General features: G+C 42.3%; 1 protein-coding gene across 1 annotated transcript in view; it reads left to right on the forward strand.

The window, feature by feature from the left end:
- The window catches only part of TRPC6 (transient receptor potential cation channel subfamily C member 6), a 186,175-nt gene that overhangs the window by 101,896 nt on the left and 67,696 nt on the right, over positions 1–16,583 (forward strand). Inside the window, exon 2 of the mRNA XM_019530281.1 lies at positions 9,617–10,391. Within this exon, the coding sequence (XP_019385826.1) occupies positions 9,617–10,391 (775 nt within the window). The remainder of the gene's footprint in view (positions 1–9,616; positions 10,392–16,583) is intronic.

Here is a 16,583-nt window from a genome sequence, read left to right on the forward strand (position 1 = left end):
ACAGTACCTGAAAGTGTAGGTAAGGATTTCACCCAAGTTACTCATGGCCATAGGGTATGTAGGCTTATTATATTAATTTGATTCTGCAAAATCTTTCCTTTACTAAACATAAGAAATGGATTAAAGAAACTGTGTGATATGCTAGTCACATTGTTTATGGATTGTTCCTGCTACCAACTGAAATCAGATTTCATTTGGTAGCAGGAACAGTCCATAAACAATGTGACTAGCATGTCATGCATAGTTTCTTTAATTCATTTCTTATTTTTGTGTCATTGTGCCCTGTGCTCTGTGCCTCATTTCTAAAATTGTGCCCTGTGCCTCACACCCTCCGCCTGGTATCGTCATGAAAGTGGATATAGCTCCATTGATTTCCCCTGGGCAGAGTCAGACTCAAAAAGTTTGATACGAAGGGACTAATATACTCTATTAGGTGGCACAATTTAAGTACTTGACTACAATATACTTGACCTTTTAGCCATATTACCTTAAAACACACTCAATGATTTGACTTTTGCATAATTTCTGGATCATCATGGTTTGCAATATCACTCTCACACTCTTACATTTTCAAATCCGTGGTGTGTTTTGATGAGAATACATTGCAGTTTACTGTGGCTATTAGGGCCCTGCTACACATTTAGATTAAAGCTGGGTAGATACCAGCTATGGAGTTGTTACACATTTTCACTCACTAACTTTATAGCTGGTTGGCTCTTGTCATAGCTAATGGTCATTGTTTGCTGGATAGTCATTTTTATCATGTGATAATTACTTTGCACTTGTGGCTGGTCTAATGATTAACCAGTTAATTGCATAATATGTGTAATGTGTAATATTTTAATTAGAAAGTCTTAAGAAAAGTATATAGGAAAAGGATCTTGGAGATAAAGCTTTTGTTTAGCTTCTGTCACAATGCTTGCATTTGATATAGCACCATTTATTTAAAAGGAAACAGAGCAGTCAATTTATGGTGGAATAAAATAGACAATTTATTCTACTCATCAGCAAAACTGTTGCTGACATTTCAAATGGAGATGAATGATTTCATTTCTTGCTACCCTGGAATGTTTCACTATGTGGAATCAGAATTGCACTATTTCTCCAGCAATGAAAGCAGGAAAATGAGGTGGAAGAAATATGTTGTTAACTATTTGATATGAAAGCAATCAAAAGAAGTCTGGGCACAGCTAGAGGTGCTCGTAAGGATAATAATACCCCAGGAAGTACATTTATTTGGCATGTTGGCATTATTTGTCATTTATTGGTGATATGTAAATTGACCATATTCCAGGTCTGTCACTCAGAATGCAAGTTATAGTATATATACTTTAGGGTTGTCCGTCTCCTAGTTTTTCTTCATTCAGAATGTGTCTAATGGTCATTGTTTGCAAGCCTTTATCACATAAAAGTCTTTTAAAAATTCTTTAAAAAACTGAATGATTCCCTTAAAAAATAATTCTAGAAACAGTTTGTTTTGTTAAAAATCACTGTGGAAAACTTTGTCTGTCTTAACTGTTTTCTTGAAAATAACTAGTGGCTCCATATTTTGTAGAGCAGGGTGTTGAATTTTGCCAGGGAGGTTGCCCTCATGTCAGGGGATATATATGAACATTTGCCTATATTTGGTCAACTTTTCTAAGCCTTAATTCACACATTCTCAGTAGAAACTTTTTATAATTCAGTCATTAAATTCTTGCAAGATACCATATGGTCATAGGGTAGTCGAGGTAAGATTATAGAAGAAATTCTCTCTCCATGCCCTCCTTTTCCTTGTCCTTCATTTCTGTTTTCTCTTACTCTTTAACCTGTCTCTCTTTCTCTCCCAGACCTCTTTTCAGTCTACCAGCATGTTCCTGTGTTCCCTGTCCCTAAGAAATAGGTATTTCCAGCTGTCGTATCTACCTCCTACCATGCATCTCTTCAAATTGTAGTAATTGTGATCTATTTACTCTGCTCACATTCTCCATTCATCTTGACTGTGTCTACTAAAGGCTCTGCATTATCCACAGTCACTTAAAAACTGCTGGGAATTACAAGGAACATTATCCTCTTCCCCTGTCTGGTCTCTGATGGCTAGAACATAGCATTATAGAGTCATAGAGAAGCAGGACTGGAAAGTATCTCCATAGGTCATTTAGTCCAACTCACTGCCTAAGGGATCTTGTCCAGACCATCCTATGCAAATGCATAATCTAACTTCTTTGTAAAATTACCATCAACCCAGACACACACAAGACATAACACACTAACCTGTCACAAGAAAAACAGGGGGACCATGGCAGCCAATATTTTGCTTCTGGAAAAGGTTGTTAAAATACTATCAAGAGATCCCAGGTATAGGGTCATGCCCCCCACTACAGAGGAAGCCAAAAACCCCTACAATCTGTACCAATCTGACCATGGGGTAAAATTCCTTCCTGACTCCAGTTATGGTAATCGGTCTTATCCTGGAACCTGTGGCTTTGGTCTCAACAGGAACATTGGCACACCCCATTCAAAATCTCTAGCCTTGGCTGCAGCTAATACCCAATGTTTCTGAGGAAGGCTTGAAAAAAAATAAAATCCTGACACATGTAGTAGAAGGGGGGGGGGGGGGAGCAGAATTCCCTTCCAGCACCATGCAGCAACCAGCAAATCTCTGTAACATGTGACATACACATAGTGGACCATAGGCATAGGTCCACCACCAGTGGCTATCCACCACCAGTGGCTATCCAACTTCTTCTTGAGCACCTCCAGTGATGGATAGACCACAACATACCTAGGCAGTATGTTCCACCGCCTCACTGTCCTAAAAATGAACAAGTTTTTACTGATATCCAACCTAAATTTACCTTGCTGCTACCTCAGGTCATTGCTCTGTGTCCTACCCTCTACAGCAAGAGAGAAAAGATGTTCTCAGTCTTCTTGATGGTAGCCCTTCAAGTATTTGAATACTGCTGTCATGTCTACAAGTTGAATACGCTTAACTTCTTCAGCCTCTCCTGGTGTGATTTATCATTTTTGTCACCTGCCACAGACACTCTCTAACTTTTCCACATCCCTTTTAAAATGTTGAGCCCAAAAGTTCACACAGTACTCTAGATGAAGACTAAGCAGTGCCAAGTGGAAAGGCACCATCCTTTCCATGTCTTGCACTTAATGCTTCTAATGATTTATCTTTCCCAAAATCATATTGGCCTTTTGTGCAGCTGCAACACAGCAGACTCATGTTGAGTCTGTAATCTTCCAAAACTCCCAGATCCTTCTTGATAATGTGGCCATCCACTATTGCGTCACTCATTTTAAAGTTGAATTTAAATTATTCTTCCTGAAGTGTTGCAACTTGTATTAGTCAGCATTGAACTTCATCCTGCTGTCTTCAGCCCAGCTTTCCAGTCTTTCTGGATCCTTCTAATTTGTGCTTGTCTTCCAACGTGTTCATAGTCCTTCTCAGTTTTTTGTCATCTGCAGATTTCCTCAAGAAGCTTTCTATGTCAGCATCCAAATCATTAATGAATGCATTGAACGGTACTGGGCCCAGGAACGACCACTCCCCCCCTCCCCCCCCGGGATCCCTGTTTAGAACCTCCTGCCATTTGGATGTATTAATAATTATCAGAATCTTGAAGTTACAGCTAAGCAAGCTTAGATTGCCTATCAGGAAAAACTTTTTCATAGTTAGCATAGTGAGGCAGTGAAATAGACTTCCTAGGGATGTTGTGGATTCTCTGTCACTAGCGATGTTCAAGAAGAAGTTGGAAAGGCACTGGTCAGAGATGATCTAGGCTAGGGGTATCAAACACACAGCCTGTGGGCCATATCCAGCCCATTGAGCCATATGACCTGGCCCATGGGTCTTTGGACCCAATCCACACATTGCCTGCCGTGCCATGCTCTGCATGCAGAGGTTTGGTTCAGGGTGTGTGTTGCATGTGAGCCAATCTGGATAATCTGGATCGGGCAGTGTTGAAGCCAGCACACCAGGTTGGTCCAGCAGGGTGCTTCATGCAGTATGTGCCCCATGCTGGCCACCTGTGCCACGTGCAGCACATGCAGCCAGTCTGGCTCCACATGCCACATGTAGAATGAGCCAGCCCCGAGATTTACTGTGGTTGCAGGGCCAGTACAGGATGCATGTTGCCTTCTGCATGCAGGATGAAGCCGGTGCTGACCACAACACAAGGAGTTATGAGACGTGGGCTACATGTGGCATTTTGGTCCAGCCTGTGTACCATGGGCAGTGTGTACCCCGTGCCAGCCCCATGCACCATTCTCAAGCCTCAGAGCTAGCATGTGCACTGTTTGGACCTGGTGCCATAGATGCTGTGGAGGAGGGAGGGGATGGTTCCCACCTACAAATCGCCCCAGTGACCATCATTCAGCTTCCAAGACTGCATGTGTTTAAAACCCCTGATCTAGGCATAGCTATGCTTATGTTCTGCTACGAGTATTTCCCATACTTCTGGGCTTTCCTGGTTGTAGGTCTACATGGGGCAGGGAGGGAATTTTTTTCCCTTCCTGTTGCTATGTTTTCCTTAGAAATATTGGGTGTTGGTTGCAGCCAAGGCGGGGATTTTGAGTAGGAAGTTCCTGTACTTCTGCTGGCATTTAAACCTGGAAGTTCTGGTTAGAGGGTCCTGACCTTCTACTCAGGGTCAGACCAATAACCATCTTTGGGGTCAAGAAGGAAATGATCAGATTGGTACGGATGAGGGTTTTTTTGCCTTCTTCTGTAGCAGGGGCATGGCGCTCTTCCTGGGATCTCCTGAGAGTATTTTAACAACCTTTGCAGCAGCAGAACATTGGCCACCATGGTCACCTTGCTTTACCTATGGCAGATTAGGGTGTTATGTCTGGTGTTGTCTGGGTTGATTGTGTAGTTTTTCTAAGAAGTTAGACAATGGATTTGTAAAGTATGGTTTGGATAGGGCTGATTCTGCTTCCAACAGGGGATTGGATTGGATGACCTCTTAATGTCCTTTCCAGCCCTGTTTCTCTAAGTCTATGATACCCTATGATTGGATGAGTTTCATTTGAAACTCTGCTCTCTTTGCTTTCGTTTTCTTCAGCATTTTATGTGATCTCTCTCGCTCTCTCTCGTCCCTTGGGAATTTACATTGTCTCAGCTTTCTTCTCCTCTTCCTCCTGGAAATCTTACTAATTTCCACAACTACAGATGTCACTTGTAGCTGAATAATTCTCTCCTTGGTCTTTCTTTTTTTTGCCCAGTCCTGTACCCTCAGATGTGCTGCTGCCATCTCAAGTAGAAGTTATCTAATCCTAAACTTTAATCTTTCCCCCTTACTCACTTCCCTCTACAATAGCAAGCTCCACCATGCTGTCTGAAGGTTACAAAACCCAGAGGCTGTAAAATGTTGTTCTAATTTTTTTTTTTTTAAGTACTACTATTTCTATTTTCTACTCACTCCCTTATTCTGTCAATATCCATATTTGTGCTGAATACTCTCACTTCTTGCTGTTGCTATGATTTTTTAATGTTTGTCCTTCCTGGTTGGGAAACAAATTCTCCTTCCTTCACAATGAAAAATGTCAGACCCCACCCCCCCAAATATCATCACTACCACCACCATGAATAACAACATTTCAATAACATTTTTCTTGCAAACATTTTGGTTGATAAAATGAAATGTTTTGGCCACAAACATTCTTTTATTTTTTCTTCATTTTTTCTATGAAAGCCCCCCAAAATTAGTTGAAAATGTTGGAATTAGTTTTCCAGTCAACAAAAAGGCCATTAATGACAAAAATATTTTTGAAAAATTTCCAACCAGCAATATAGATTAGCCACCTATAAGTACCCCTGCTTTGTTTTATTGAGCTGCACCCATCTATCCTAGGTGAAAGATGGGGACATGGAAGTTCTTGAGGTTTTTTTCTTTGTTTTTCCACTTGCATAAACCTATCAGCATAGTCCTAAATGAGATCAATGATACTGTATCCTGTTGTTTGTATTGTTTGGATAATAAAAACTGTCATGATGTCTAGTCTTGATATATGTTTAGCTACTAGTAAGGCTCTTTTGGAAGAGCCTGGGGTTCTAAACCTTTGTGGCTCTTTTGGAAAACTGTTCTATCTAGACTCATGACATAGACAAATGGGAATAATTACAATACTAGAAAACATTCACATTTTTGGATGAGATAAATCAGGTGAGAATCTTTAGAGGAAGCACACTGGAGTTAAATATGTATAATTGATCTATAAATCCTTTCATTCTTGTTCACATTAATGATTTATTTCCTAGGTTAAGTGCAGAAGATTTTTATTCGTCCTGCCTCATTTAACATCGGAGTTTATGTCCATGAGTAATCAGCATCTGATTAGTAGTACTTCTTCCTGCATTGCATTCTGGATTATTTTTATGGAAGTATATCAAATATATATATATATATGCAGAATCATTGCACTTTAATAGAAATAGAACATAGCATAAAATTGTAAATATTGCTTACTGCAGCCATAGAAAACCATCTTATTTTGACAGTAAGTTTCTGCAGGGGGGTAGGAGATTAGTTTTCCCAGATTATATTAGTCTTCCTTTAAGGAGAATGGCAGGAACATATTTTATACTACAAAAGCACTGAAAATTATTTAATTATTCCCAATAAATTCAGTATTTTCAATCCCAAGCATTCAGGAGTTATGATTTCAATGTTTCACTGCATGTTTCAGTAATCAAGATGAGATTGGCAAGGGAGGGTCCAGAGTTATAACAGTGCTATATAATCTGAACTATAAGGAAAAATACAGATTTTGGAGCAGTATAAAATTACTGACATGATTTAATGACAGGCTGGATTTTGGAGAGATTAATATGATATAGCAAGTCTTCATGAGCTGAAGTTATTAAAAGGCAAAGGTAGGAGGTGATGAAGTTTAATGGAAGTGTAAATAATGGGATGACTATTTACCATGTGGACATTGACATTTAGATGTCAGAAAAAACAACTGCAGATGGAGGGGGAGAAATCAGATCAAAGAAGGAAGTTAAGGCATTATTGAGGTATTGATGCTCATTAAAGCAGTGGGAGCCAGTGGAGCCAGTGAAGCCATCCTGTGCTGGGTTGAAGCAAAATATCTTCTACATATACCCGCAAAGGGTCTCTGCCTCTGTTTGCGTTTAATCCCAAGGTTTTCTACATGAGTTATCTGTTGTGCTGCTGGATCCACCAGGCCCTGCACCACCATTTTTTTGGTTCACCAATCTGCTCTACATGAAGGGCACTGGGTGGGGATAATAGAAATAAGCAGCCCTCTTAGGTCATAGTCTTTTGCTGGAAGTCAGTGGGATTCCATTTCCCCACCTGCTGAAGTGCCTGGGGTAGTCTCGGAGCAGTTGCTTCAGGCTATCTGCAGATACAGGAGGATATCACTACCTATCCAAACCTTGAAAGTCTTGATATACCTATGAATCTGTGAAATCTATAAGCTTTGAAAAATGAGATTTAACACTTTCAAATCATATTGCACCAAAAATTTGAATCAAGCTGTGTGCCCCCCCATCCCCCGAGAAAGTCATAATAGAAAATCACTTCACTCTCTTGGTCTCTGCCTCAATTGGGAATTTAGTATCACATCTATAAACACCCTTAGATGTTTTTTTCTCGTTGAAATGAGGAAAAATGGCTTGACACAAACTGTTTGATTTAATAGACCTGTAAGAAAAACAAATGAAATGAAGTTCTGGTTCTCCAAATGTAGAGAAATGGACTATGGCACTGGACCCCTTTCAGAAAGCTTACCCCAGATGTGATACTAAATTCCTATTGAGACAGAGACCAAGTGAGTGAAATGATTTTCTAGCCAAGTAGTTATGACTTTCTTGAGGGAGCTTGGCGACAGCTTGACTCAAATTTCTGCTCCAACAAATTTGTTTTAAAAAATGTAAAACAATTTCAACAAGAAGCCACAAAAGTGCTCCCTTCCCTACTGTCCCAGCATCTCCACCCCCTTCTCCTCCCCCATGCCTCCCCCTCACTCTGAGGATGGCATTTTAACCCAGGTCTGGCAGGGAGGCTGCTCTGACACACTGTAATTACAGAGCATCAAAGCAGACTCAATTCACCCCCTTTCCTCCCAACTCCCGGAACACATCTATAAACACCCTTAGGTTCTTGGTTTTTTCTCATTGAAATGAGGAAAAATGGTTTGACATGAAATATTTCATTTTATAGACCTGTAAGAAAAGCAAAGGAAATGAAGTTCTGAATCTCCAAATGTAGCAAAATGGACTGTGGCACTGGACCCTTATAGACATGCTCCAGGAGTGGGAGGGATGAATTGAGTCTGCTTCAATTCACAGCCTCCCTGCATATGTATAGGTGCCCTAAATGTTTTTTTTGTCTAAGCCAGTTTTTCAGTTGGGTTGCTGAACTGATACATTAATGATTTGTAGAGCCTTAGTTTTCACCAAGAGAGTAAACTGAAATTTGAGAAGGCAAGAAGGCTTCTGGACAAATCAAGAATGGCTATCACTAATCTAATATTAAATACTGAGAATTTTCTCCTTTCATAAAGGCAAGATTCAGGAGGCATTATTTTTTCAATCACACAAGGTAAGCCAGACTAGTCTTAATTTTGGAAGCCAAATTAAAAAGCAGCTTCCTGCTGAAAGGAGCCTCTTGTGGATTTTGAAGACCTTCACAGTTTGAAAAGACATTAAATATTTCAGTTGTGGACATAAGAAACTGGCAGGGTATTAATAGTGCAGATAGAGCACTTTGAAGAAACAATATTTTAAATAGATCACAAATCATTCAATTTAAACACTCCTAAATATGCCCAAATACTGTTTATCTTCATGGGCCTCCAACTCATAAAAAAAACATGGTCATTCATAGCTTTAAGTATGCACAGTAAGGCCCCAAATACAAGGGGCCTTTCTCAAAATGTACAAAGTCCGATTGTTTTTCCAAGAATTAAATTTGACTGAATTAAAGCTGATTTTCACCAGAACACTCTAATGCTTTTTCCTTCTATAAGGATTGTTTATGCACCAACTTTCTACTCTCTGTGCTGGTGTTGGAATTGTTTTAAAAGTTCAATTTTTTTTCTAAAAAAAGGGGAAGTTTATTGCTTAAAAAATCAGGTCTCTTATGAATGACTGAAAATCAAAGGGTGTAATGCAAATAGTCAGATAACCTTGACCAAGAGTTAACTTGGGTTACTTTGGAGAAAAGGACAAATAATAATTGGTTTGATGCTCATGTTTCTAATGTTCCTGTACATAGTGATGAGGTTGGGGGGGTGGGAAATATTTTAGCTCATTTTGAGTTGGATGCCCAGTATTTTTTAGTACTCTTCCCTGCCTTGTAGCAGCATAGTGTACAAATAGATACCATATAAGAAGTATATGCAGGTTTGATGTGTTTGGACTGAATATGATCTGTGACTGAGTAAGCATGAAGTAAGGCAATGAAGCGGGAATTTGTTACCTTATACAAGGCAACTGGCATAATATATTGATTAGTATGAAAGACCATAGAACAAATTCAGACTGTAAGTATAATGGTTGACCAACTGCAGCTAAATTCTAGTGTTCCTGAAAGGTAGGCTAGAACTGCAGGGTTCTTTGCACAAGAGAATTAATGATTTCTCTTTTTCCACGCAGTCGGGGTACTGAGAATAGGCTAGCGCTTCGACGGCAGACCATCCTCCGGGAGAAGGGCAGAAGGCTGGCCAATCGAGGGCCAGCATACATGTTTAATGACCGGTCAACAAGTCTGTCACTTGAGGAGGAGCGCTTTCTGGATGCAGCAGAATACGGTAATATTCCTGTGATTCGTAGAATGCTGGAAGAGTGCACTTCACTAAATGTGAACTGTGTGGACTTCATGGGGCAGAATGCTTTGCAGCTAGCAGTTGCCAGTGAGCACCTGGAGATCACAGAACTTCTGCTGAAGAAGGAGAACCTGTCACGGGTTGGGGATGCCTTACTCTTGGCTATTAGTAAGGGGTATGTTCGGATAGTTGAAGCCATCTTAAACCACCCTGCATTCGCTGAAGGCAAGAGGCTGGCACTAAGTCCCAGCCAGTCAGAACTCCAGCATGATGATTTCTATGCATATGATGAAGATGGAACTCGGTTCTCCCATGATGTTACTCCAATCATTCTAGCTGCCCATTGCCAGGAATATGAAATTGTCCACACTCTCTTGAGGAAAGGGGCTCGCATTGAAAGGCCACATGACTATTTCTGCAAATGCACTGAGTGCAATGAGAAGCAAAAACATGACTCTTTCAGCCATTCTAGGTCCAGAATCAATGCTTACAAAGGTCTGGCAAGCCCTGCTTACCTGTCGTTGTCTAGTGAAGACCCAGTAATGACTGCTTTAGAACTCAGCAATGAGCTTGCTGTGCTTGCAAACATTGAAAAAGAGTTCAAGGTGAGTGAAACTGGTTAAATGTTCTCCTGCTACTGCCTGTATGAGGATTTTCAGGAAAATCAGTACAACATGTTTGATAAGTGCAGGTGGGGCATAGCTTTCAAAAAGGCATTGCTCAGACCTTTGTTGGCAGTTGCCAAATGCCAAAAGGGACCTAGAGATTCTGCTACCTTCTTGGCCTTAGAAAGGGACTTTCTGAAACTAGGTCATCATCACACAATTAGCTTGTCACACTTGTACCATCATCACACTTGTACCTGTCCTGTGTATAGAATATTTTTATTGCTGGGAGTCCCCTTACTGCCTTGTGTGGGTTACCAACATTACTGCTTGTAGTATGGGGAGGGGATGGCAATGAACTGCTACTTCTCTTCCTACAGAGGTGAGTAGAGAGTGGTCAGGCAGGGGAGTGGAATGGACAGAGCTATGGCTTCCCCTGACTAACAGGGTAAATACGCACCTTTATAGACTAAATTAGATATGTATAGAGAGAGCACAAACCTCCACAAACCCAAGTTCACTTGATCAGATGCTGTGAAAGGGCATGCAGAAAACAGAGTAAAAGAAAAGAGAGAAATTTTAGAATACAAAGAACAAGGGAGCAGGGGAGGGTGCAGTGCTAGGAGAGGAAAACAAATAAGCTGTAAACCCATTGAAACAAAAGGGGTCACAAAAGGTCACAAAAGCTAATCCAGGTAATGAAATAAGAACCCATAGTCCCTGTTCAAACCATACTTAACACAGTCCAGTTTGTAGATGATCGCTTGTTCTGGAATTTCCCATTTAAGCTGTTTTTTTGTTTTGTTTTGGGTTTTTTTTGTGCCTGAGAACAGCAATCCTGAGGTCACGTCCAGGGAGGCTGAAAGTGTTCTGCCAAAGGTGTTTGAGTCTTTCTGCAGTTGGTATCAGATTGGCATTCATTCATTCTTACATGTAGAGATCACCCTGTTTGTCTAATAGACAGCAGAGGGGCAATGTAACATGGGATGAGATATATGACACTGGTGGAGTTAGGACACCTATACACGTGCAGGGAGGCTGCTCTGATGCGCTGTAATGACTCGAGCAGTTTTCTTGTCAGGGATAAAGTTCTTTATGGCCTTTAATCCATCCCTATGAGGGATGTTGGTATACAGAGATGTGACATCCATAGTAGTTAATGTAGCATTTGCTGGAAGCTTGTCAATGGAGTCCAGTTTCTTTAAGAAATTTGTGGTGTCTTTCAAATAGCTGGCAGTGGCATATGGGAGGAGTTAACATAGCCAGAAACTCCCTCTGTGAAAGTGCTAATACCAGAGTCAGTGGCACATCCTGAGTTTCCAGGTGTGTGGATCTTGGATAATAAGTACAAGTTGCCTGGCCTAGGAGGTGGAAGCAGTAATCCCCTCCTTTGTTTCCAGAGGTAGTTTCATTAAGAGTTTATTTAGTTCATTGTAATGGTGTGCCATAGGGTCCTCTGTCAGGAGTTGGTAAAACTCTGTGGTGGAATGTTGTCTCTCGGCATCCTGTTTTGTCCATGACAACAGGGACACCCGGCTTCTTGTATGGGAATATCATGCAACATTATCATACAACTATGCCATGGCCAAGGCAGCTGGGGGAATAGGCTACTCCAGAGGCTGATATACTCGGCATCACTTGTGAAGCAAGGGGGAAGCAGGGGCTAAATTCTGATAGTTTGGTCCTATGTATGCATTGCCTCTCCTGCAGCAGATTGCAAGGTGCTGTCACACATGCTGTTGTGATTGGATTGAAATTTTATTTTTCTTGTAAGTAGTAATATTTACTACTGCATCCTTCCTCCTTGGTAAGTTATGGTGACCCCCTATGAGACTAAATATATTACAACATTTTGTAAGTGGGAGGAATAGGGGGGAGTGGAGAAGTGGGGAGATCAGTGGATGTGGTGTACCTTGATTTTTAGCAAGGCTTTTGATAGAGTGTCCCACAACATTCTTGCAGAGCTGTCAGACAAGTTTAAAAATGTGATCATGATTATTTGTGTGATTAAAAAAATGAGTCACAATCACTATTTCAGTCACACAGCTAAAAACTCAGAATTGCATGCAGAAAAAGTCAAAATCATATAGGTACTTTGAATGGTTGCGGGGTGGGTGTGGCATGTGGCGTGTGTCTGAGGAGGGAATTTGTGAAGGTACTGGGGGCTGTGAGTGTGTGTGCAGGGTTTGGAGCCCAGGGAAGGAGGTTGCTCACAAGGGGGTCTGGTGCCCGGGGAGGGGGACCCCCACAAGATGCCCAGTCTGAGCAGGGTCACCATGGAGCTGCCTTGGGCCTGGGGCACACCCCCCAACCAAGCACAGCCCCAGAGGCAGTGGGCTTATTTCAGTGGCAGCCACAGGCAACTCGGGCTGGGAGCAGCTACTCTGGCCTCAGCCCTGACCAGGCCCGAACTTCCCCACTTACTTGCTCAGTGGGTCCCAGGAGGTCCTGACCTGCTCTGGGCCTGAGGATGCCAGGCAGCCCCACTGTGGCCTGGCGCCAACTTCCTTAAACCCCGGTGCTGCCAGCCCAGCTGCTTGGGGCTCTGGGTAGGGGCTGGGGGTGGGTGGGTGCGCCCTCCCTGTCTTTCTGCTGCAGCCGCCCGAAGGCCATGTCCCTGCACAGACCCACTGTGGAAGTGCAGGGAAATGGTGGGGCTCCACGGCACCCTTGGGCCCCATGTAGGTGCTCAGGGTGGGTTGAGAGCTCTGGCACAAGCTGCCTCTAGGCCTGCAGGTCCCTGAGCATCCTCAGTCTGCGCCCCCAGGGAGTGGTGCAACAGCGGCCTTGCACCTCTGTGGAGGCAGCTGCTGCCAGCAGGCAGCAGCAGCATTCCCAGGGAGTCACCTCCAACCTGATTCGCTTAGCAACCTGATTATCTTCTATGATGAGATAACTGGCTCTGTGGAAGTGGAGAAACCAGTGAATGTGGTGTACCTTGATTTTTAGCAAAGATTTTGACAAGAGTCTCCCACACCATTCTTGCAGGAAGCTAAGGAAGTACAGGATAAATGAATGGACTGTGAAGTGGATAGAAAACTGGCTGGAGATTTGGAGTCAGAGGGTAGTAATCCAATGGTTTAGTATCTAGTTGGCAGCTGGTATCAAGTGGAGTGCCCCAGCTGTTGGTCCAGTCGTTTTTTGTTTAATATGTTCTTTAACAAATTGGAAGATGGCATGCAGTGCTGTGTCAGTATGTTTGCAGATGACACCAAGCTGGGGGAGTAGTAGATACACTGGAGGGTAGAGCTAAGATTCAGGGTGACCTAGGTAATTGGAGGATTGGGCCAAAAGGGATCTCGTGAGGTTCAACAAGGAGAAGTGCAAAGTCCTGCACTTAGGAAGGAACAATCCCATGCATTGGTACGGGTGTGGGTGGGCTGACTGGCTGGGCAGGAGCTCTGCAGAAAGGACCTGGGAGTTACAGTAGACAGTAAGCTGTATATGAGCCAGCAGTGTGCCCTTGTTGCCAAGAAGGCTAATGGCATACTGGGCTGCATTGGTGGGTGTATTGCCAGCAGGGCAAAGGAAGTGATTTCCCCCCTCTATTCAGCACTGGTGTAGCTACATTTGGAATACTGTGTCCCATTTTGGGCCCCCCACTACAGAAAATCTGTGGACAAATTGGAGACAGTCTAGTGGAGAGCAACAAAAATGGTGAGAGGCTGGGGGACATGACTTCTAAGGAAAGGCTGAGTGAACTGGGCTTATTTAGTATAGAGAAGACAAGACTATGGGGGGGATATAATACAGCTTTTATTTACCTGAAGGGTGATTGAAAAAGGATGGAGCTGGACTGTATTCAGTGGTGGCAGATGACAGAACAAGGAATAATGGTCTCAAGTTGCAGCAAGGGAAGTTTAAGTTACATATTAGGAAGAATTTTCTGACTAGGAGGGTAGGAAAACACTGGAACAGGTTACCCAGAGGGGTGGTGGAAGCTCCATCCTTTGAGGTTTTTAAGACTTGGCTTGATAAAGCTTTGGCTGTGATGATCTAGTTGGGGCTGGTCCTGCTTTGAGCAGGAGTTTGGACTAGATGACCTCTTGAGGTCCCTTCCACCCCTAACTTTCTATGATTCTATGGTGAGGGTGAGCTTTCCCGTGCTGCACTACAGCTGGGCAGCGCAGACAGTGGCAGAGGCAGTGGTCAGGTCTTAGTGCTGGCCCATGTCAAACCCAAGCTTGACCATTCTGACCTACCTTTAGGAAGTGTTGCTGAGAGCTCACCTGGACAATCGTTTTTAGTAACTCCTGACTCAGCTTTCATTAATAATTGACTTGTAGTTACCACCCACTAATAAATAATAATGTTCTTAAAATTCTCATAAAATAACTCTTTAGCCCGGAGAAAGACATGCCATTTTTCCTGAGGAGTTTGTTAAAAGGAAAACTCTTATCAGCATAGAAATTCTCTCTAGTATAATGACTTGGGATCTGCCCTTACACACTTGGGTTTCATCACCCCCCATAGCTATTGCGTAGTGGAACAGGAGGGATAGATGGTATCAGTTCTAAAGAGTCAAAGGTACAGTGCCCCCTACGCTCCCATTCTTTCCCCTCCCACAACCGAAGCATGCCTACGCACTAGCTGTATTATTCACTCAATACAATACTAATTTATTACATTAGAAGTATCACCTCCAGCTTCTTTGTCTTCTGATAAATATTGAATTTTACAAAACAGAATAAAATCCCCCAAACTTTTAACTAGTGAAAATAAAGAAGGTTTAAAATTTAAACGTATGAGGCAGAAATCAAAGGCCCAGTGGCCCAGACAGGTAATTATTCTGGCAAGCCCAGCCCCACAGTGAAGAACGCTTTTCCTTTCTAAAGTCTACACTTCATAATTTCATGTGTTAATTTTATACACATGACTGTTCTCTTAGAAGTCAAAGTTAATACCTGTGGGCACTTTTACATGTGCTCTGACACATTCTGGATAGAAGGCCTTGCAACAGATTCGAGTCTGCTGGACTGTTCAACTCTGAATGCTCCTGAATTTCAAAATGGCATCAGGGGAGCTGTAACTAAAGTTCATTGAATGAGCTTTGGTTAAAGCACCCCCACCAACTTTTTGAAATGCGGGGCTCTGAATACATGACAAGCTGCCGGTGTTTTAACTGCAGCGACTCCCGAGAGCCTCTTAAATTAAAACACACCTCCCCATGCCCCAGAGCACTTGTATAGGTGCCTGTATGACTAAAGTTAAGCACCTGACAGTTTGTATGATTGGGAACTAAGTTCTTTTCTGAGCACTCAAGTTGAATTAAAAAGAAGATGAAACCTAAACCAGAAAAACGGACATCTTAGCTCGCTGCTCCCTATTCCCATCTGCAGTTTTTGCAAGCTGTAATAAAAGAGTGTGTGGCCAACACTGCACTGTTGATGATTTTCTAAAATAAAGTAGGATAAATAGCCCTGTCGTTTTTCCTGATCAACTGGAATACAAAGTAACAACATAAATTATTAAAATCAGTTAACCCTCCCTGCCATCTCCCTGACATTTTCTCTTGCTCTCTCTCTTTCCCTCTCTCTTTCATACATACAGGCAGATCCTCTCCAGCCCCTTAGATTCCCTCAGCCCTAATTTCCAATATTCCCTGCTCTTACAGGGAGCAGAAGGTAGTGTCCCTGACAAACTTCAGCTTTTTAAGATTGTGTCCATTCCAAAGTCACATGGCCATAACAGAGAGCTCATTCACTGGCTCATTCACTGGCACTCATTTACTTCTGTCATATGCTGAAGGGGCTTCAGTTTAGGTGGTACCTCTAGTGATTGAAGGTGCTGTGTGTTACAGGACAATAGGTAGCAAAATGCTTAGATAAGCTTAGCCTCTTCTGGATGCTAAAATACACCAGAATGCCATACCCAGAGCCTAAATTCAAGTAGTATAATCTCCCAAAATATACATGTGGTTCTCTAGCTGCTTTTTAAAGGTGAATATATAATTTTCATTTTGATAAAAATAAAATTTTCAAAATAACAAAAGATGGTAGACTTTGTAAAATGCAACTTTAAATTTTTTTTGCCAATCATTAATCACTAGATATATAAAAAGTATATATAGATCACACCAGAAGACATGAATGACACATGCCCCCAGAGGCTGGGTAGCGGGGATGGCATGGCGACCACCCATAGGTGGCGGTGGTCGGCGGCAGGGGCATGGCAGCAGTGAGCAGGGAGCTC

This window comes from Crocodylus porosus, unplaced genomic scaffold (genome assembly GCF_001723895.1).
Source record: "Crocodylus porosus isolate Cpor-Errol unplaced genomic scaffold, CroPor_comp1, whole genome shotgun sequence".
NCBI classification, from domain to species: domain Eukaryota; kingdom Metazoa; phylum Chordata; order Crocodylia; family Crocodylidae; genus Crocodylus; species Crocodylus porosus.